At 41.5% G+C, this 21,916-nt stretch overlaps 1 protein-coding gene across 1 annotated transcript in view; it reads right to left on the bottom strand.

Moving 5' to 3' along the window:
• Nucleotides 1-866: 866 nt before the first annotated feature.
• Nucleotides 867-21,916, bottom strand: part of ZNF541 (zinc finger protein 541) — a 30,735-nt gene continuing 9,685 nt past the window's right edge. The window contains exons 5-15 of the mRNA XM_056847524.1: nt 20,440-20,599; nt 18,757-18,927; nt 16,477-16,810; nt 15,614-15,677; nt 10,541-10,683; nt 10,282-10,385; nt 8,791-8,866; nt 2,505-2,593; nt 2,211-2,351; nt 1,309-1,490; nt 867-1,011 (exon numbers count right to left, since the gene is read on the bottom strand). Coding sequence (XP_056703502.1) covers nt 867-1,011; nt 1,309-1,490; nt 2,211-2,351; nt 2,505-2,593; nt 8,791-8,866; nt 10,282-10,385; nt 10,541-10,683; nt 15,614-15,677; nt 16,477-16,810; nt 18,757-18,927; nt 20,440-20,599 — 1,609 coding nt within the window. The remainder of the gene's footprint in view (nt 1,012-1,308; nt 1,491-2,210; nt 2,352-2,504; nt 2,594-8,790; nt 8,867-10,281; nt 10,386-10,540; nt 10,684-15,613; nt 15,678-16,476; nt 16,811-18,756; nt 18,928-20,439; nt 20,600-21,916) is intronic.

Below are 21,916 nucleotides of genomic sequence, written 5' to 3'. Positions count from 1 at the left end.
AAAAAGAAGATACAATGGTGATTTCTCACTGATTGTCATACTCTGTCCTCAAAACAAAACAAAAACCCACAATAGAACCCTGGAAAAGAAAGTTAAGGGGGGGCACACAGAATGAGGGCTTTTTAATTATTTCAGAGACAGCAAAAAGGCTTTTCCGTTTGTAACTGAGCATGAGCTATTTTAGAGTTCTTAACAGCTGAGCATAATTGAAATTTAATACAGACTTGATTAACTCACACCTCCTTTGCTATGCAAAAACGTGTGAGGTTCTGAAAGCCAAAATACTGCTCTGGTTTTAGGCAGAGACCTGACCATAACCAGCAGCCTGAACACTTCACATGTTACATCTTTTAGGGCGAAATGACAAATGACTCAGGGATGCTCCTTTTCCACCTCGTTCTCTCCCTTTCCCCTTAATACCTAAGCAGAACTCACAGTGCTGAGTTTCCTTGCCACCGACTGTACTGGGTCCCCTGTCGTTGCTCAGAGTGAGATGGCACTATGTTGTGTGGTGCATTGCACCGGGTGTTGTTGGGGAATCTGGGGAGAACTAGGCACGGATGCCATTTTTGGTGGCAGCCCTGCATATAATCTAATTTTGCCCTCAAAAAGCCTAAAACAGGTACAATGGAAGGTCTCTTTGCAACATTCAATCCAGATGAAACCTCCCCCACCCCGCCCCCAGCTACCAACAGTCTAAACACACACAGGCCGTCTGTTACATACACACTTATTTTCAACATTGCACAGCGAATGAACATGTGCTATGAGTTTAAAAATAAATAAAGCCTGACAAACACCCCGACTCATTTTCCTGTTGCACACAGGTTTATCGCCATTCTTACCCCAAAACTGCATCTTCCCAGTTACCACTGGAGAAAGTCAGTGTTTCTTTCTTCCTTCTTTGGCTCGTTCTTCAGATGCCACTTAATCTTTATAATCGGATCCATCTGCTCTTGCAGGCGATGGCGCTTCATGTGAGCATTCCGGCTTTTTATCTTATCAAACACTCTAGATGGGAGACAAGGACCAGAGTTTTTCAGTGTGCTAAGTGAGATGCTATGGGAATATGAGCTACACACACATGCTACTCCAGTTCAGGAATCCAATATAATGAGAATGGAATCCCTCCTTCTCCCCTAAGCTTTTCCCTGTTTGGGTTTTTCTGATTCATGTGGAGAAGGATATGAACTACAGCTGAGTTCCTCAGACTGCCACAGTAAGACTCCTGAGATAAGGAGGAAAAGAAAATATTCCTTTGGCGAGTACGCAGTAGCCCTACTGACATAGCAAGGAAACCAAGAATACCTTGCACATTCTTTACATGGAAACGCCCCCTGACTGCAGGTGTTCTTGGGCCTGTCCGGAGTTTCCTTCAGGCTGCTGGCTGGACTGAAGGTGCTCTGTGAGGCTTTTTTGGAGGTCCTTGACTTTAGCTTGTTCTCCTGTTTAGGCAGGTGGCAATGTCTTTTCTTTGGGCTGCATGCAGTCTGCAAGTCAGGAAACAACGATAAGGCATTCCCAGGAGTTCCAAATGCTGGCCCTGCCCCCAGTAGCAAAACAAATTCAAAACAAGACAAAAACCCTGGCAGTACAATATGGTGGAGAGGTGGTAGGCTTGCTGTGAACTTGGTAGAGCATATGCTCAGCCATGCGCTGTTGATGCTGCACACATATACAAGTTACGTCTTCCAACGGCTGCAGAATTTATTTAAAATTAATAGGACAATCGTTAGGATTTGGGGAGGGGGTCAGGGTGCCGATCTGAGCTTGTGCCACCATTCAAAAACTCATGTACCAGGGCAACGACAACTTCTAAGAACCCAAAGTACACTTAAATAATAGAGAATGTCTAGTATTTTTTCTAGTATTTTGCAAGCTTGAAGTGTACACTATTCGATGCAGTAGTACACACACACCAAATAAGGAGGGAAAATCCAGCAGAGAAAAAAAAAAGTTAAAGTCTTTTTGTAAGTACAAACAACTGGGAAGACAAATTTATCGCAGAATGAGTTTTGCAGGCAAGGTGTGTCTCAACAGTCACAAGAAGCAAAAACAGAAAATATAGAAAATGTCTTTCCCAAGACAACTTATTGCCTGGACTCCACCTTTTGTAAAGCTGCAAGTGGGTGGTAGGAAAAAGGGGGAAACCTTTACGTTCGTACACTTAAATGCCCGCCAGACTCCCCCCCACAACAATCTTTCTCTACCTTTTCTTCCTCCATCTCTACCTCATCCTGCTCTCTCATGGACCTCTTTTCTACCACTTGTGATCGACTGCAGTCAAATTTTAATATTTTTTTCCAGCTATAGTAGTATTCAACACACTGGGAAACCGTCTTAGTTTGTATCTATTAAAGCAGGAGGGGGAGAAAGAAAAATGTCAAAGTGAATACACATTGGGTAGCAAATAATCCATTTTGTAAAATGCAGCAATGCTTCTGCATACTTCAGTGGCTTAGAAGGGTGCAACGATGCTCAGGATTGAACTGTGAAGGTCTTACCTTCTTCTGTATCTGGTAAAAGTCCTTCTTGTGCATGCCAAAAGCCTTCTTAAACAACTGCTTCTCAGCAGGAGTCCACAAATGCGAACCTGAAGTTGCAATGAGAGATGAAATATCAGAACAAGCAATCCACTCAATGGATCACTGCCTTTACAAAATTAAAAACCTTTCTTGCTCTTTTGCTTGCTTTCTTCCAGTTGAGAAGGTGCATTAGTAATGACTTCGTCAATATGTTCAGAAAAAAATTTCAGAACCCATGTAATTTTTTTGAAAAATCACACTTTTAATATTTAGTACAAACATTAATAATGCAGATTGCTATATCACAAGAAAGCAATACTAAAGGGTGAATGTGATGTGAATAATTTCAGTAGTGGACAGATTGAGCCCCAATTCCTGTAAATTTATCTGGTAATTGATGGTCTTTATGTTCAGAAAAAAATTTCAGAACTCGTGTAATTTTTTTGAAAAATCACACTTTTAATATTTAGTACAAACATTAATAATGCAGATTGCTATATCACAAGAAAGCAATACTAAAGGGTGAATGTGATGTGAATAATTTCAGTAGTGGACAGATTGAGCCCCAATTCCTGTAAATTTATCTGGTAATTGATGGTCTTTCCTAGCTCGGATGAAGCTAGCTAGCTAGCTTTATAACTGTGGCTGTTGTCCACATTTTAACAAAGTAGTCATAAAGCTTTGGAAATTGTGTGTTCTTCCAAATAGTAACTATCTTTAATCTTGCTGCATGAAACACATTTACAATAAATTCTAAATCACATTGCTCAATAGGGGGAAAACGTTACTCTATCTTTTTGGTAGTTCATAACCTGCGATATCCCTAATAAACTATTTCCAGTAAGTGTGAACTCCGGGACTTGTGGCCGCCAAAGCAAATAAAATCAGCTGCTTTTAAAAGAATGTGTTGACCTGATGTGAACGGAACAGAGTAACTTTGCAGCCCGGAAAGGCAAAACCACACTTGTGCTGTCGTCACGATCTGCATGCTTTTCCCACTGGGTGTCACTACATCTCAAAGTAGTGATGTCAGGGAGGCTTCAATAAATAAACATGCATTAATTTCATGTTAGGCGTGCACAATTCTCTCAAGCAAAAGGGGAATCAGAACCACACCATTACCTACTGCAGTTGCATGGCAAGTTTCAAAGCAGTTTTAAATATCCTTCCTCTACTCTTTTTATTCCCGGCCAAGTCTAAACTTTTACATGATTACATCACACCCTGTGCATCCTGCATTTCAGACTTCTTTTTTTTTTTATATAAATTTTATTAGGTTTTATACTAGAAGTTTTCCATTACATTGAACAACATCTATAACAATATCAAATTTCAATTCTAACTTAAAGTTGTTATAATTCCATATCATATAATAAAAAAAGAAAAAAGAAAAATGGAAAAGTTTTTAGACTTCCCCTTCACCTCTGTCTGCCTCTTAATAAAAAGTTCATCCCGTCGTAGGTAATCTAATCTTAATAAACTATCAATACTATATATAGAAAAAAAAATCATAGTCTGTTAGTAAATATACTTATACTTAATCATTATAAAAAAGATCAGAAATAATCCTCTGGATCAGATTAGAAAGTATTCTTCCATTCTTCCCATTTTTAACTCATATTCACAATAATGCATCCACGCCCCCCATTCCCCCAAAAACCGAACGTCATTTTCTTCATTTAGAATGGCTGTGAGTTTTGCTATTTCTGCCACTTCAAACATTTTAACAATCCAGTCTTTTTTCTCAGGAGTTTCTAGCCCTTTCCATTTCGCTGCATAAAGCAGTCTCGCAGCTGTTGTGGCATAAATCAAAAAAGTTCTTTGTACTGCTAAGTCGTCTGGAATCATACTCAATAGCATCATTTCTGGTGTTTTGGGTATATTCTTTTGTAGTATTAATCTCAATTCATTATAAATCATGTCCCAAAAGTCTTTGGCTTTGTCACAGGTCCACCACATGTGATAAAAGGAACCAATTTCTTTGTTACATTTCCAACAAGTAGGGGACATCGTTTTATAAATCTTTGCAATTTTCTTGGGTGTTAGATACCATCTATACATCATTTTATAAATGTTTTCTCGCACTGACTGTGCTTTTATTCCTTTTAGATCTTTGGACCATAATCTTTCCCATTTATTTAAAACAATATCATGTCCCACATTTTGAGCCCAATCGATCATAGTTGGTTTAATCGTATCCTGCTCACAATATATTGTTAAAAGGAGATTATACATTTTAGAAATCAGTTTTGTATTATTATCTAGTAAAATCCTTTGAAAAGAAGATTTTTCTTTAGAAAAACCTTTTTTAGCATCTTGTACAAAAACTGATTTGATTTGGTAGTATTGGAGCCATTGTAAATCATCCTTAAGAAGTTGAAAGTCTTTTAGTGAGCATTTCTTTCCTTCCCAATTAATTAGATCTTGATAAGTAATAAATTTGTCTGGTCTAAGTGGGCGCAAAGTTAGCATTTCTTGAGGCGATATCCACATCGGTGTTTCTGGTTCCAAAATGTGTTTATATCTCATCCAGATACGAAGTAAAGAGGACCTGATTATATGATTACGAAATGTTGCTTGTAATTTAATTTTATCATACCACAAATAACCATGCCATCCACTTAAATTATTATAACCTTCCAAGTCTAACAAACGTATATTTGACAAGTTCATCCAGTCTTTTAGCCATACTAAAGCTGCCGCTTCAGCATAGAGTTGAAAATTAGGCAGTGCTAAACCTCCTCTAGTTTTTAGATCCACCAAGTAGTTATAAGTAGTCCTTGGTTTTTTCCCTTGCCAGATGAAGTTTGAAATGTCTTTCCTCCAAGTTTCAAAATATTTAGTTTGTGATATTATTGGTAAATTTTGGAATAAGAAGAGCATCCTCGGTAAGACATTCATTTGGATCGTTGAAATATGTCCCATTAGTGACAATTTTTTGTTTGACCATGTAATCATATCAGTTTTAATCTTACCCCATAACTTGAGGTAATTGTTGGTTATCAGATCTTTATTCTTTGCAGTAATCCAAATTCCCAGGTATTTAACTTTGTTAGCTTTCTCCCAGCCAGTATATGACATAAATTCCTGTTGCTGTGTTTCCGATAAATTTTTAAATATTATCTTTGTTTTTTCTTGATTCACTTTAAAGCCTGATACTTTTCCAAAATCGTCCAAAGTCTCCTGAAGTGTATTCATTGACTGTGTTGGATTTTCCAAAATTAGCAGTAGGTCATCCGCGAATGCTCTCAACTTAAATTCATGTTTTTTAATTCTTAACCCGCGGATGTCCTCTATACTTCTTAGTTTCACACATAGCGGTTCCAACACCAACAAAAATAAAAGTGGAGACAAGGGACATCCCTGTCTAGTCCCTTTCGTGATTTGGCAATTATCTGACATTGATTCATTAACCAAAATTTTAGCTTGTTGGGAGGTATAAATAGCCGATATACCTTTCTGAAAACGATCTCCAAAATTCAATTTAACCAAAATCCGTTTCAAAAAGTTCCAAGAGACCATATCAAAGGCTTTTTCTGCATCCAAAAATACAAAAGCCGCAGTTTGTTGAATATTCTGGTCATAATATTCCAGTGAGTCTAGTAAAATTCTTACATTGTCTTTTATTTGTCTTCCTGGTATAAAACCTGCTTGGTCCTCGTGTATAAGATCCTTAATAAATTGTTTTATCCTACATGCCAGAACCGAAGCAAAAATTTTGTAGTCCACATTTAACAGGGATATAGGTCTGTAATTAGATGTTTTTTCTGGATCTCTTCCTTCTTTGGGTATCAATGATATAAATGCATGTGACCAAGTCTCCGGGGATGTTCCCTCGTCCAAAATTGCATTGTAAAGTGAGCCAAAAAATCCAACTAAATTGTCACTAAATGTTCTATAAAATAATGCAGTAATTCCATCTGGTCCAGGTGTTTTATCCGTTTTTTGTCTCAGTATTGCTTCTTGTATTTCTTCCCTTGTTACTGGAGCTTCAATACATTCTCTCTGGGTCATTGACAAAGCTTTCATCTGTATTGAGTTTAGAAATTTATCTATTTTCTGTTTTGGAGTATTTTCTTTCTGATATAACTTAGAGTAGAATGAAACAAATTCTTTCTGAATTTCTGAAGTTGAGTAAACTGGTCCTTTAACAGTTTGGATTTTTGTTATAATCTTCTTTTGGAATGAGTCCTTCAGTTGTGTTGCTAAAAATTTTCCTGGTTTATTTGCATATTCAAAATACTTTTGTTTAGCAAGTTTCAGATTTTTATTCATTTCCTCCATTATTACCAAATTTAATTGGTGTTTAGATGCAGAAATCTTTATTTGGATTTCTCTTTTTTCTTCTTCCTGTGTTACCGTTACCAATTTCTGCTCCAAATTTTGTAAGTTCCAAAGTATATTGTTTGTAAATTGCAATTGAGTCTTCTTCCAGGCCGAATGTTTCTGTATCATAAAACCTCTCAGAACAGCTTTGAATGCATCCCAAACTGTATTCAAAGAAGTTTCCCCATTAAGGTTAATTTCAAAAAAGTCTTTCATTAAGGCCTGTAATTCCTTTTGTATCTTGTTGTCTTTTAAAAGTTTATCATTCATTCGCCATCTAAATGCTTGTTTATTGTTCCAATCAAAAGTAACAGGATTGTGATCAGAAAAAGTTCTAGGTAAGATATGAATTTTACGTAGTTGCGTGAAAATTGATTTACTGGCCCATATCATATCGATTCTGGAGTGTGAATCATGTCTTGCTGAATAAAAGGTGTATTCTTTAGCTGTTGTATTCATTGTTCTCCAAATGTCTTGTAATTCTAATTCTGAAGCCATGGTAAAGAAAGTTTTAGGCAAGCATCCATCGTTGATGTCTTTTGCTTTTGATTTTTTGTCCAGTGATGGGAGAATAATTCCATTGAAGTCGCCCATCAATAAAATTTGGTCTTTTGCGTGCTGGACTATCAAATCGTGTAATTTTTCATAGAAGGATTTTTTCCCTTCATTGGGTGCATAAATTCCAACCACTATTGTCCTTTGTCCCAATATTTTAGTTCTGATAATTACAATTCTTCCTTCATTGTCTTTATATACTAATTCTGGACAAAGATTGGGGTGGGCATAGATTACCACTCCCTTTGTTTTAGTTTTGGCTGAAGCAATAAATGCTTGTCCAAGCACCTGTTTCTCCAAGTATTTTTTATGCTTTGAAGCTATGTGGGTCTCTTGTAGACAAATTAGGGAGTATTTATATTTCTGTAGATATTTGAAGATTCTAGCCCTTTTAGTTTTCTCATTCAGTCCATTTACATTCCAAGAAATTGCTTTTGCCATAATGTAGTATTTTTTTAGCAAAATAAAAAGTCTATAATTTGGTACCTCCTTCTGTTGCATTTCAGACTTCTGACCCTTTTGTTTACCTTTTTTTCTTCACAACCGCATACATGTATTTCTGCCAAGCAAGGATCAACCTCATACCTGTGATGAAGTGGACTCTCGTCCACAAAAACTTTTGCTAGAATAAAACTGTTAGCCTTTTAGGGGCTACAAGGTTCCTGCTTATTATTTTTATAATCCTTTGTATCGATGTGCCCAGGAACATACGCAGATTGAAGAAGGGTTGCAATCCTCTGCACGCAATCTGAAGCATGTTCACTCAGAAGGCAGTCTTATATCAATGGTATATCATTTGTGTATGTGAGGAGAAATTTCCACTATCCCCACCCTATGATTCTTTGTGGACCCCAGCTACTGCTGCTTATCAAACTTCACAGCCTATTTGTAGAGCAACGAAATGTCAACCCAAAAAACTAAGTAGAGGGAGGTAAGTAGGGGGGCCCTGACCTGGATAACTCAGGCTAGTCTGATTTCGTCAGATCTCAGAAGCTAAGCAGGGGTCTGCCATGATTAACACATGGATGGGAGACCGCCAAAGAATACTAGGGTCTCTAAGCTGAGTCAGGCAATGGCAAACCACCTCTGTATGTCTTTAGCCCTGACCATGATGGCCCAGGTTAGCCCGATCTCATCAGATCTCAGAAGTTAAGCAGGTTTGGCTCTGGTTAGTACTTGGATGGGAGACCGCCCAGGAAGTCCAGGGTCTCTACAGAGGCAGGCAATGGCAAATCACCTCTGAACATCTCTTGCCTTGAAAACCCCATGAGGGGGCACTATAAGTCAGCTGCAACTTGACGGCACTTTCCTCCATCACCAATGGCTGCTGATGTTGGCATCTTTAAAATCCTGTACCCTCCCACCTTTATTTATATAGGGTTACCTGAATAATGATAGTCAGCGAGAGGATGGCAAGGAGGCTTCTGTGGACCTTGGAGTAACAGCATCTCCAGCGCCACCTGGAATTGTTTCAGAAAGTTATCTCAAAACTCTCTCCAAGGAGAAACAAATGGGAGAAACTCAGGGTTGGGTGTGTGGGGTGGAAGGAGAGGGGAACACCCCTATTAATTGCATTTGTAGAGTCTAGGGGAAGTATTTTATAGGAGGCAGAACTTATTTTCTGCAAAGGGTGCCATAAAGGACTTCCACTTCCTGACCATGTGCTGGCACTGCTCCAAGAGCGCAGACTGGTGAGGCACAAACAATCCTATGCCAACGTTCCTTTAGCCCGTGCTGACACAGGCACAGAATGATTGTGCCAGCCTGTGGTTTGGTTGTGTACCTTTATACCACAGTCTGTGATGGCCAATGTTAAAATGCAGGCAGCCTCAGTGCCAGAAAGTGAGGTCTGTCGACGGATTAGAATTTTTTCCATATAACTGTCTTTTTAAAAAGCTGATGTAAGAGATTAGTTGGCTGAATTACACCTGCCGATTCCAAAACCTCAATGAAGGTGCTTCCTTTGAGATTTTCCAGAAGACATCTCCTGGGAGTGCTGGCTTACAATTTAATATAACCCTCACTCATTTTCATCAAACTTGACAGTATTCTCCATTTATTTATAATATGTTTATGCCGACTCTTCATAATCCTGCTCGAGGCTTACAATTAAAAACTACAGTATGAAAAAACAAGCCATTCGACCAGGGTCCCCAACATTGTGCCCATGGGCACCATGGCACCTGCTGAACCTTTCCTGGCGCCCACCAAGTGTTTTTAGAAAGCGAGTGGGGCCTGGTGGAGCTTTTGCCCAGCAAGGCTTCTGATTGGCTGTGAAGATTTTTAAAAATGCTGCTTTGGTGAAAGCTGCCACCACAGCACAAAGATTGTCAGCGTGTGACTGAAGGCAAGCAATGACAACCATTTTGTGGCAGGCTCCACCTCCTGCAGCAGCCATTTTATGGCAGCCATTTTGTGGCTGCGCCCCCCACCCTGTGTCAGAATTCCACAGGTGCCCGTAGGCTCAAAAGGTTTAGGGACCCCTGCATTAGACATAAGCACCATAAAAACTGTCACACACGAAAACAATTACACATGCAAACATGTTCAAGACCCATCAGTATTGTGGGAGATACAAATTTAAAAGATAAATCAACATGTGTTCCAGTTGAATATCGCTGGCTTCTGTGGCTCTTATTGATAGAAAGGAAACCATCGTTTGTTCTTCAAGGTGCAATCAGTTTCATATTCTTTACGTTTGACTAGAACAGCAGGAGATGTATATTTGGAAGGGGAGGGGGCATGTGATACATTAACCTGATTATTCTTTCAAAGTCTACATATTTATAGTAAATGCCATGAAGCCTGGAATACTGGCATAATGAAAAGCAAGGTTTTGGTCTATTTTGTCTGAGATTAATGTACAACAGCTTACCAAAATATTTCCTTGGGCTTCATGAAGACAGTGCACAGCTAGTTCTAGGTTGGTCCCGCCCCCTGGCATCGCACTGGAGCAGGCCAATTTTAATAGATCTGTTACTGAAAGTGAGATTTTTGTTAAAAAAAGCATTAACAAACTCTGCATGGGAAGTTTAAAAATGTGATAGTACAGAAGAAAAGGAAAACAAGTTGCAATAATTTGGAAGGAGCGGGGAGGAGGGGTTAAATTTATGGAGAAAAAGTTGCCAACGTGCCTCTTTTCTGCGTTTCCTTGTTGGTAGTGATGTCTCCCCGCGGCTTCCACACTAATGAAGCTGGATGTTCATAATTATCCAAGAATGACCTGTCTTGCAGGTCAGGTATCTCTGCCTGAAAACGACTTCCAATGTTGATATGCCTGAAATAACAGGAGAAAGGGAAAAGAAAACACTAACTACCAATAAAAAGACATATGAGGAAAGGCAGACTCAAAACAAACGGGTAAAGAATATTCATTGGGCTACAACATGAGATGGATTGACTCCATAAAGGAAGCCACGGCCCTCAGTCCGCAAGACCTAAGCAGACTGAGCACACTGACCTGTTAACGATAGGACATTTTGAAGGACATTAATGCAGAGGGCCGCCATAAGTTGGAAGCGACTGCACTTAACACACACACACAGACACACACACACATTCAAATTAAATTGTTTCTATATAAGGGGATCCCTGTGAAGCTGAAAATGGACCACCTTTGTGAAGCTTGAAGCAAAACGCCACCAGACTGGCTCACTGAGCAGACAGAAAAGTAAACAAACATTTTCTCACCCTGAGTTTGCTCAACCTCAAGGGAGTTTTACTATAGATATCTTACAGTCTAGAGAGATGGTCGAAAGTGACAAGGGCAAAGACTTTGGTAAAGGAGCAGATGGAGCTGGTATGGTTATTTTTTAACCGATCACTATCCCCCATCTTCTCTAATATACTCTGTCTCTCCAGCAAATTCAGAAACATTTTTTGGGGAAAACATCTATTAGAAATGAAATTGGCTGGACCGGAATCTATACACTCTCTGGTCTCATCAATTTCACCACTTTGTTGATTAGCATTGGAGTGGGGAAAATGGCTGCAGTGGGGCAGAAAGGATATAAAACTCCCCCTCACACATATACACACAACCAACCAGGCTCCAACAAAGCCCCTTCTCATCACATCTCTACATCTAACAAGCTCCAGACACTGGGTTCAGTTTAACCGTCCCTCAATGGCCCCAGGGCCCTAATTGTGTTTTCGCCCCACTGAATCCAATGCCAATGGTGGTCACCTGCCTTCATCACAGGCACTTCAGGCAAAACCTATGAGAAACATTTCAACGCTTGATTTTAACTAGGAATATTGAGCCCATAGGCTGCAATCACAGGATCACACGGAGCTGCCCTATACCGAATCCAACCCTTGGTCCATCAGTCAGTTTTGCCTACTTAGACTGGCAGAGGTACTTTCAGGGTTTCAGGTGGAGGTGTTTCACATTACCTACCACTTCATCCTTTCAACTGAAAATGCCGGGGATTGAACCTTGGACCTTCTGCATGCCAAGCAGATACTCTACCACTAAGCCACGGGCCCCCTAATATTTTTTAAATGCTACCACAGCAGACTACTTGGGTTCAAATACGTTTACTGTATGGCCTTTCTGTGCTCCCTGTCTTAGGCCAGGAACAGTCTCCCCAATCCTTCTATCAATTCACATTCATTCTCCTCTTCAAACCCATAAACTCCTTTTTTTAATATACAAAGCCTACCCTTGACTCTCTATAATTTGACTATGCCTTGTTACCAGTGAACCATCCTATGGACTCCAAGAAAGAATTTTGTCATTATACAACATCGTTCAGAGGGCTTTCATCAGTTATGTCACAAAAGCTGGGGGTGGGGGCAGATTAACCAGTAAACTTACTAGGCTGTAGCACAAGTCTCCATTAGTATAAACAGAATCCAGCATTTGGGGATGGCTTCTGCTGCACCATGGTCTTGAAGACTGTGCTCAGATATGTGCCCAAACTTCAAGTGCCAAATATCCCAAAGAACATCAGAGCCAACAGAAGACACAGCCAACGAGAAATGCTAGGGTGCTAAAGACTGAAGTCTTTTTACAAGATTCATCACAAGGATCCTCTTAATCCACCTCCCTTTTCGCAACTGTGATATGGTAGGCAAAAGAGAAAAAAAAAGATCCCTTATAAACGGCTGGACAAACAGCTAATCGCTCCATCGTACCGCTTGAGAAACTGCAATGAGATTTTAAAGTCTTTGCTGTTTGTTCGAGTCTTGCGGTTCCTGATATGTTTCTCCAGCCTCATAAAACTGACCCCTTGCCTGGAGATGCCAGCTCAGCCTGAACAAGAGGGCTTCTCTCGTTTGTTGCTTGTCTCTGCAGCTGGCAGTCCCATCCCCCTAACTCTTCAGTTAGGAAGATCCCCTGGGTTCAAGAGTTCTTCCTTCCGCAGACCGTATTTCTAATTCCTGTCAGTTTACTGCAAAACATTTATCGGAGGAGAACTCTGGTCACCCTTAACACAATGACCTAGTTGCCCTTGGATAACCCGCAATCAAAGGCATCTCTCAGCAGCTAAGAACGCTGGTGGGTTCACTTCTCTAAAGGAGTTCAGGTGGAAAGGTGGATTTGTAGATTTTTACTGTGCAGACTGAGCATTTAACAGATGCTACGGCAGGAAGAGAAAAATGGGTTTTTTACACATGGGGACAGCAACACCTGTTTTTCACTCTGCACAATGGCCCACATCTCCCATTCATCTAGCCAGAAATATGTCCCGAACTGGGGGGGAAAATGCTGGAAAAAAGGTGTATCCAAAGAATGGGGGAATGTAGGCAAATGGAGGGAAAAGTTAACACCGTTGAACAGATTTTGAAGTTGCTACAATTGCCATTCTAAAAATCAAATTTCCTGTGCCCCCTATTCCTTACCACAGACGTTTCTTGTAATGTGACTGTATATGAGGGGGAGGGATTGATCTCCCAGCCACCCCATTTTGCTTTTCTACAGCTACATTTTGGAAAAGTTTAAGCCCCAAGACTAACTATGAAGGAAAGAAGGACATGGTGTAGTGGTTAAGAGCGGTGGACTCTAATATGGTGTAGTGGTTAAGGGTGGTGGACTCTAATATGGTGAACTGGGTTGGTTTCCTCCACATGCAGCCTGCTGGGTGACCTTGGGCCAGTCACAGTTACCTCTGAACTCTCTCAGCCCCACCCATCTCATAAGGTGTCTGTTGTGGGGAGAGGAAGGTAATGTGATTGTAAATGCTTTGAGACTCCTTAAGGTAGAGCAAAGCATGGTATAAAAACCTACTCTTCTTGTTACTTATTACACTTATATCCTTGCCTTTCTTCCATCTCCGAAATCTGACATAACAGGGTTCCCAGGAGATCTCCCTTCCAGGCACTTAACATGACCCTTACTGCCTCGCTTCAGCAAGGTTAATCAATCAGTACCCTCCAACGATATTTTGGGACCAGACAAATGATGCACGGGTTCTGTTTGACAAAATCAGATCCTCAAAGATATCGGCAATGTTTCTTCCTTCTTTTCTGCTTTATACTCCATATGAGTGTTATGCATCCCATAAATTAGTGAAACGTGTAGATAGATCCGTGGTTCTCGTGGGCAACTACTCCCACTCAGGCAGGAAACAAGGCCAGGAGGAATTGGGTATGTTGGAAGGAGGTGGCTCCGAGAGGCCTCAAGGCCCTCTGGGGTTTGCCTCAGTATAATCCAGGGGTCCCCAACCTTTCTGAGGCTGCGGGCACCTTTGGAATTCTGACACAGCATGGTGGGAGCAGCCACAAAATGGCTACTTTGGGAGGCAGAGACAGCCACAAAACAGACTGCTACAGCTTACCTTCCATCACACAGTGAAGATCCTTGAGCTGTGGTGGCAGCTGCTGCCAAAGCAGTGTTTTTAACAATCTGCACAGCCAATCAAATCTCCAATTGCCAATCAGAAATCTTGCTGGGCAAAAGCCCCATCTGGCCCTACCCACTTTGTAAAAACACTTGGTGGGCGCCAGAAAAGGTGTCAGCGGGCCCCATGGTGCCCACAGGCGCCATGTTGGGAAACCCCGGCATAATCTGTAAAATGGCTGTGAAACAGATCCTGTTGCTTACAAAGGAAACTTGTTCACAAACTTGTTCACAGTAAACGCAAACTGTTAACTTATATGAGATTCTTGCCCTGTGTTGGGAGAAGACAGCGTGGAGGGACTTTGCAAGAGGGCCCTGAAGTTAGAGGAAGTTTAGAAGTGGGTCCCGCGTCAAACAGGGATTCCTGTCTCATGACCAATGCTGATTTCTCCACCCCTACTACCCCTCTGCATATCATACCTAATCCAATCATGCTTGCTAATGTCATTTACTTGCTTTTGACATTTACATGCTATTGCCATTGAGTGTCCTAATTCACTTTTCTCTACTTAAGGATGGATGGACTCACATTCTTGCTGTATCTGAAGAAGTGAACTGTGACTCAGGAAAGCTCATAACCCTACCAGAAATTTTGTTAGTCTTTAAGGTGCTACTGGACTCTTGCTCTTTTCCACTACTTCAAACAGGTTGAGAACTGCTGGTGAGGATGAAACAATGCAGAAAAAGCTCAGGCAGCACTAGGAGCATGCTTAAATTTAAGCAATGGAGGATTTCTTCCTGAATTTAATACAGATCAGAAGTTTCCAATGAATTAGTGCCTTCATTAGTGCCTGCATTTCACTGGTGGTGGTGGAAAGGGCCATCAAGTTGCAGCTGGCTTATGTAGCATTTTCAAGGCAAGAGGCCTTTAGAGGTGGCTTGCCATTGCCTGCCTCTGCATAGCAACCCTGGACTTCCTTGGTGATCTCCCATCTAAGTACTAACCAGGGCCGAACCTGCTTAGCTTTCAAGACCTGACGAGATCAAGCTAGCCTGGGCCATCCAGGTCAGGGCACACGCCATTGCTCCAAGCCAAAGACCAATTTACATTTTTGGATAACTCCTGTGAGGGATTGCTTTGCTTTTATTTCCCTGAAAATATGTGAACATATTTACACCCACAAATTGCTTCTCCTAGTAACATCCTAATAACTTCTATTTAGTCAGTTTGCGTATCCTGCCTTAAACTGCTTGTTTAATACAGAACAAGAAATACACAAAATGCTGGCACCTTTAGCAAAGGGTTTTCTTCCCCACAGTATTATCTCACAAAGAAGATGAACATCCAGGAAACAAAAAACCTGCACATGTAAATAAGTTATCACTCTATTCTTCCTATCATTACTATCACGTCCGCACTTACGGTTCAATACTGATTTTGGTGGTATCTTTCACAAGAGAGAACAAAAGGGCTCCATCCATGCCATCTAAAATTGAACACAAACAACCACCAAATATCAGAAATGCAAGAAAAAGTATAGAATTTTCCCCAGGCTCTTCTTCTTGGCCTCCTGTTGATCATTCCCCTTTAAAGCCTCATACCCTGTTCTTACATACTTTCGGAGCTTCTTTTGACCTAGGTGGAACTAGTTAGGAAAGCGCAGGGGTTTTCCCCCTTAAAGCCATCAGATTGGACCATCCAAAAATGTATTTTCAGTCCCCTTTCTGCCTGCAGCTCTCACATGCTATCATGAAGTCTCAGGCAGCTGTAACTTTTAATAACTTCAAATGATCTAAAAACAGCAGCAGAAACATCATTTACACTGCCTGCTTTCTCCCTCAAGAACTGTCTCTTCTTCTTACCAAGAACAAATCAAAATGACAGCTCAGAGATTCCTATTTGGAATGGTCTGTCTTCTCCCCATTCCAGAATCCCTGGAAAGAAAAGTGATGGACAGTGATGGATCCCACCTGGGAGAGTTCCAAGACTCCCCTCCAGCAGAGACAGCAAAGAGGATAATGGAAACAACTGCTGGGCCATGAGTGTATGATCAAGCCCACAAAATGTGCAATTAAAAAAATCATATAAAAATCATAAGCGCTTGATGAGTCACTAAGGCACAACTGCTTGCATGTCAATCCAGAAAGCTTCCATGCTGGTTTTTATAAGCAGGACTAAATTGCTTCTCCATAAACATAAAAGCGCAGTGCCGATTTTGGGCCAGGAAAGCAAGCTAACAAGCAGCTATTGCTATCTTGTTTATTAAGGAGGATTGTTTTCATTACCTAGGACAGATGTGTACATCTTGGAGGAACCAGTGTTTGCAGAGGAAGAGCACAGAGTGTTGAAATAAAGCCCTGACCCCTCACGGATGGGGCTGAGCATGGGAGGAGGCGTATAAGGAGAACACTGGACCAAGCCTTGAAGGAGGTGGTCCATCAGGAAGACGGGCGAGCGAAGGTTACTTTGGTAGCATCCTCCAGTGCCAGGCTGTATCTCACTGAATACTGGGACTGGAGGTGGAATGAACAGTGACTTTGGACAAATCCGCCTCTTCCTCTTCTTTTGTGGCATGCCTTCCTGAAGACTGTTATTGTTCCAACTTTCCTTCTTGTCAACCTGAAAAGATAGGTGCAGACTGTGAGATTTTAAATTGCTGCCTGGTGGCAAAAAAAGTGAGTGTGAACTACAAAGTGCTGGACCCTTAATGCCACACCAGAATTTAGTTTCTCGCTTGAATCCAGTGCACTTAAGTGACCCCCCCCTCCTCTGAGAACTCTTGGTAGAAACATAGAGCTGGAAGGGACCCCAAGGGTCCTCTAGTCCAACCCCCTGCACATACCTTTCCTAGTGACTTCTGCTCTATGCCCAGAGTACTACCCTGGGTGCACTAACTCAAGACAACACAACATACACACTCAGGGGTATATCTCCACTATAAACCCTGTAACAAGTTTTATACCACTTTAACTATTCTGACTTGACCTAAAGGATCCTGAGAATTGTAGTTCAGGGAGGGTGCTACCAAACCTCTCTTATGACCCCCTCTCTGTAACTACAATTCCCACAGTGCAAAGGTCAAGAGACAGAACTACAAATCAAGACACACCTAGTTTGAAACTCATTTCTGCTAAGGTGGCCTTAGGGGATCCATTCTCACCGGGCCTTGATAATAATGTTGACCTACCATATAGGGCTGTCAGACGTGTATAGAAGATAGTGTATACAACGTAAATGTTGAATATTAATAATAATAGGGAATAGCTGTAAAATCAGTTAAAATATTTTCTGAGCTAGCCTCAGAAGTGTTTGTGGTAGAGTATCCTGAATTGGAACTAACCCCCCTGAACAATGCCCTTTCACTCTCTACATCAGACAAACAGGCCAATCCCCACACAAAAGCATAAATGGACATAAATCTGACATTAAAAACCACAGTACTCAGAAAACTATAGGAGAATATTTTAATCTTCCAGGACATTTCAATGCTGATTTAAAAGCGGCAGTTCTCCTAAAGAGAAGCTTCAAAGGGAGATTACAACCTAAGTAGAACTCATTAACAAGTTCAGGATAATGGACCCTCCAGGGCTGAACAGGGGCATGGGATTATTACATATGCTAATTTTCTGCATTTCCTACCTCTGTGCATATATCCTTGCTCAAACCAAGCTGATTACATTTTGCCCTGTACCTCTGCATCCTGACTTCAACTGGCCATTCTTTGTCACACCTCACTTGCCTTCTGACTAGCATATAAGGGCTGGTGGACCTTCATCAGATAAAAAACAAGAATAAAGTGAGCTTTGACTCACAAAAATTTATACCCTGGAAAAGTTTTGTTGGTCTTTAAGGTGCTACCGGGCTCAAATTTTAATCCTCCCTGAAGAAAGTCTGAACATCTTTCAGATATGCTCAAGGGTATATCTAATTATTTTGGCCAGCTTTTGAAGGTTTTGATTAGGGTAAAATGAGGATTTTTAAAAAACTGTTATTTTTAATATATATTTATCTATATGACTGCCTCCAAGCAGAAGAAGGAATGTGACATACAAGCCATAGAGAAGAAGAACAAGAATTGGTTTTTATATGCCAATTTTCTCTACCTTTTAAGGAGAATCAAACCGGCTTACCATCTCCTTCCCTTCCTCTCCCCACAAGACACCTTGTGAGGTATGTGAGGCTGAGAAAGCTTGAAAAGAACTGTGACTAGCCTAAGGTAAACCAGCTGGCTTCATATGTAGGAGTGGGGAAACAAACTCACTTCTCCAGATTAGTCCACTGCTCATGTGTAGGAGTGGGGAATGAAACCCGGTCCTCCAAATTAGAGTCCACCGCTCTTAACAACTACACCATGCTGGGTATGCCTGGATATGGCTAAGCTCAAAACCCCTAGAATTTAAATGTTTGATGCCAGGTTTGTGCTGATGCAGACTTCTTCCTGGCATTCTGCACAGGGTAGATATTTACACATGCCCAAAGAGACTTGTGAACTCCTGATGGAACACTGTATCAATTAGCTTCCAAACAATTAGTATCTCAAGACACCGCTGCAAATTGCCACCCACTTTGCTCTCTTGCTGCTGGTTTGCTGCTGTAACAGGTACCGAGACTGGCATGACAAGAGGGGCTGCGGCAGCTACATAGTCCAAAGGTTTTCTGGTTCCAGGAGGAGTATCTCCATCCCCTGCTAGCTTGAAGGACAGTTTCTGAGGCTGTAGGTGTTCTGCCTCAAACGCCTTAAGGGAAAGGAAACAAAAAAATGGGTTCCAGAAATCCTAGTTACTTTACTGTAGTTTCTGTCCCGCCGCTTCTCAAAATCTGGAAGCAGGTAACAACAATTCAAAGTTTGAAAAGCGCAATGGGAACAGAATAGTCCAAGAAATACACAACTGAAATGTTTTCCACATTTCCGCAGCGGTCCTTACATTAATGCCAACAACCATTAGGATTTATATGGTGCCTTTTCAGCATCAGAAACACTTTGCATAAATCATGTTAGTAATCCTTACAACTGCCCTGTAAGGTATGCCCATTATTATCATCCCCACCAGCTAAACCCCATCATTATTACAAACAGGATAGGCATGGCAGGAGAACCAGTACATCGCAAGGACTCTGCTGTGTGCTTTCCTGCAGTTGATCTTTCGGTACACACATGCACACTGTGCTCCTACAGCATGAGCGTAATGGTTAAGAGCGGTGGACTCTAATCTGGTGAACCGGATTTGTTTCCCCACTCCTCCACATGAAGCCTGCTGGGTGACTTTAGGCTAGTCACAGTTCTCTTAGAGCTCTCTCAGCCCAACCTACCTCACAAGGTGTCTGTTGGGAGATGGGAAGCCACGATGAGACTCCTTAGAAGTAGAGAAAAGCGGGGTACAAAAACCTTTTGCAGCATCCCTGTTAGTGGTCACACACTGCATGCACACAATTACATGTAGCTGCCTTATATTGAATTGGACCACTGATCCATCAAAGTCACTATTGTCTACTCAGTACTGTCTACTCAGACTGCCAATGGCTATCCAGGGTCTGGGGAAATCCAGAAGAAGAGTTGAGGGTTTTCTTATGGAACCCCCTTCTAGAGAGGTAAGAGAGAAATAAAGGGTGATCCAGATACCCAAGAGGAGCAACACACAGCAGAAGACAAATGAAAGCGATTTTAATGGAATAGAAGCCTGAGATACCTGGAGGCACAAAATTCAAATGCAGCTGGGCAAAGCTGTGGCGAAGGCAGGATGAAGAATTCTCTCCTGAGGGTGGGGGGAGAGCAGGAATCCCATTGGTGTTTCCTGATCTTTTAGCCATAATTAAAGAGAAAGCCACCGCGATGCCTGCACTTAAGGAGGTGGGTTGGGCCGAGACCTGAAGGCTACCGAATGAGTTTTCATTTAATTCATTTGTACCCCACCTTTCTCCCCAATGGGGACCCAAAGCAGCTTAAATCGTTCTCCTCTCCTCCATTTTATTCTGTGGGGTGGGTTAGGCTGTGTGTGTATGACTGGCCCGAGGTCACCCAGAGAGCTTCCACAGCACAAGTGGGGATTTGAACTCACCTCTCCCAGATACTACTCTGACACTCTGCACCACTGCTCCACACTGCCTCTCCAGCACCGTCAGGATTTGAATCCAGATTTTACTGGTCAAGGCTCAACACTCTGTCCACTGTGCCCACTTTGCCGATGTAACTTCAAGCGTTACATTAGTAGGTATGCTATTTGGTGACCAGAATTTGATTTCTCTTTTACCTGCTGTTTTTCCTTCCCTGATGGAGATTGCCACTGTTCGCCATAGAAACACATGTGGCTGTTCAGGCCTCGCTCCGTATAGAACAGCTGGCCGCAGGTCCTGCAAACAAAACTGCTTTCATGCTGGCTCCTGACTCCGGGGCCTCCTCCAGACTTACTGCTGATGGCAGAGATACTAGTGTTTAAAGGGGGGGAAAGGATGGGAAAATTTAACGCTATGAAGCTAAATTTCCAGTGTTTTGCAATTCAGCCTTAAGTTCATATTACAAGGACATTTACATTTCCTAAAGCTTCTACAGTTCATTTACCAGCAAACTGTTAACTAGTGAAGAAAACCCCAATGGGAAATCAGATATAAGTAACCGTTGTAGGAGAGATAATGGCTGCAATCCAAAGAGCTGCTTAGGGCTTTGCTAGCATAATATATTTTAATGCTTTTGTTTCCTTTCAAGAGCTGACCCCCGTGCCGTATCACAATCTGCTTCTAAAACTCCTTTACAAATAAGTGTTGGCATCTTGTTCTTCTGCCTGCCTGCCTTCGTATCTTTTCTCTGTGTAAATGGTAATAAATCCATTACTAGGCAGGTATAGTGGGGAATGGGAAGCCTTTCATTAGCATAATCTTCCCTGATTGGCTTTTCACAAACCCAGCCTCTGACAGCCTCTCTCTGGCTTGCAAGATATTCATCAGCTCATGTCACAGAGCAGCAGTCCTAAGGTGGTTGGATTTATAAAAAGAGGTGAGCCAGAAATGCAACTCTCTCTCTCTTTTGTATTCATTTCTCCTGACAGCTGGATACGTGGTATATTGGAGGTGTTCCGAAACACATATGGGCAGTATTAGCTTGGGCACTTCGAAATGGCTTCAAGGACTTTTAGAGACATTCAGAGGGTAAGAAGAAGGTTGTTTTTTATGTGCCAATTTTCTCCACCTTTTAAGGAAAATCAAACCGGCTTACAATCTCCTTCCCTTCCTCTCCTCATAACAGACACCTTGTGAGATAAATGGGGCTGAGAGAGTTCAGAGAACTGTGCCTTGCCCAAGGCTTGCCCAGCTTGCTTCATGTGGAGGAGTGGGGAATCAAACTCAGTTCTCAAGATTAGAGCCCACCATTCTTAACCACACCATACTGGCTCTCTGCTGGTCTACAGTAGAACAGCTAGATTCAAGTCCAGTAGCACCTTAGAGATCAACAAGAATTTCAGGGTATAAGCTTTTGAGAGTTCAAGCTCCCTCTTTCAGATATCTGATGAAGGGAACTCTGACTCCAATAAATTTATAACCCCAAACTCTTGTTGGTCTCTGCTGCTACTGGACTTGAAACCAGCTCTTTCAGATACACGTTTGCCTTGTCTCTTTATACCAGAATGGAAAAGTTCGCTTTTCAGCCTGCTTTAGAGCTACATTTTTTCCTTACATGTTCTGAATTCCAAATTATATTTATTGGTTAATAATACAAATATATTTATTGGTTAC

Source organism: Euleptes europaea, chromosome 3 (genome assembly GCF_029931775.1).
Source record: "Euleptes europaea isolate rEulEur1 chromosome 3, rEulEur1.hap1, whole genome shotgun sequence".
Lineage (NCBI taxonomy): Eukaryota > Metazoa > Chordata > Lepidosauria > Squamata > Sphaerodactylidae > Euleptes > Euleptes europaea.
This window is presented reverse-complemented; position numbering and strand designations above follow the sequence as displayed.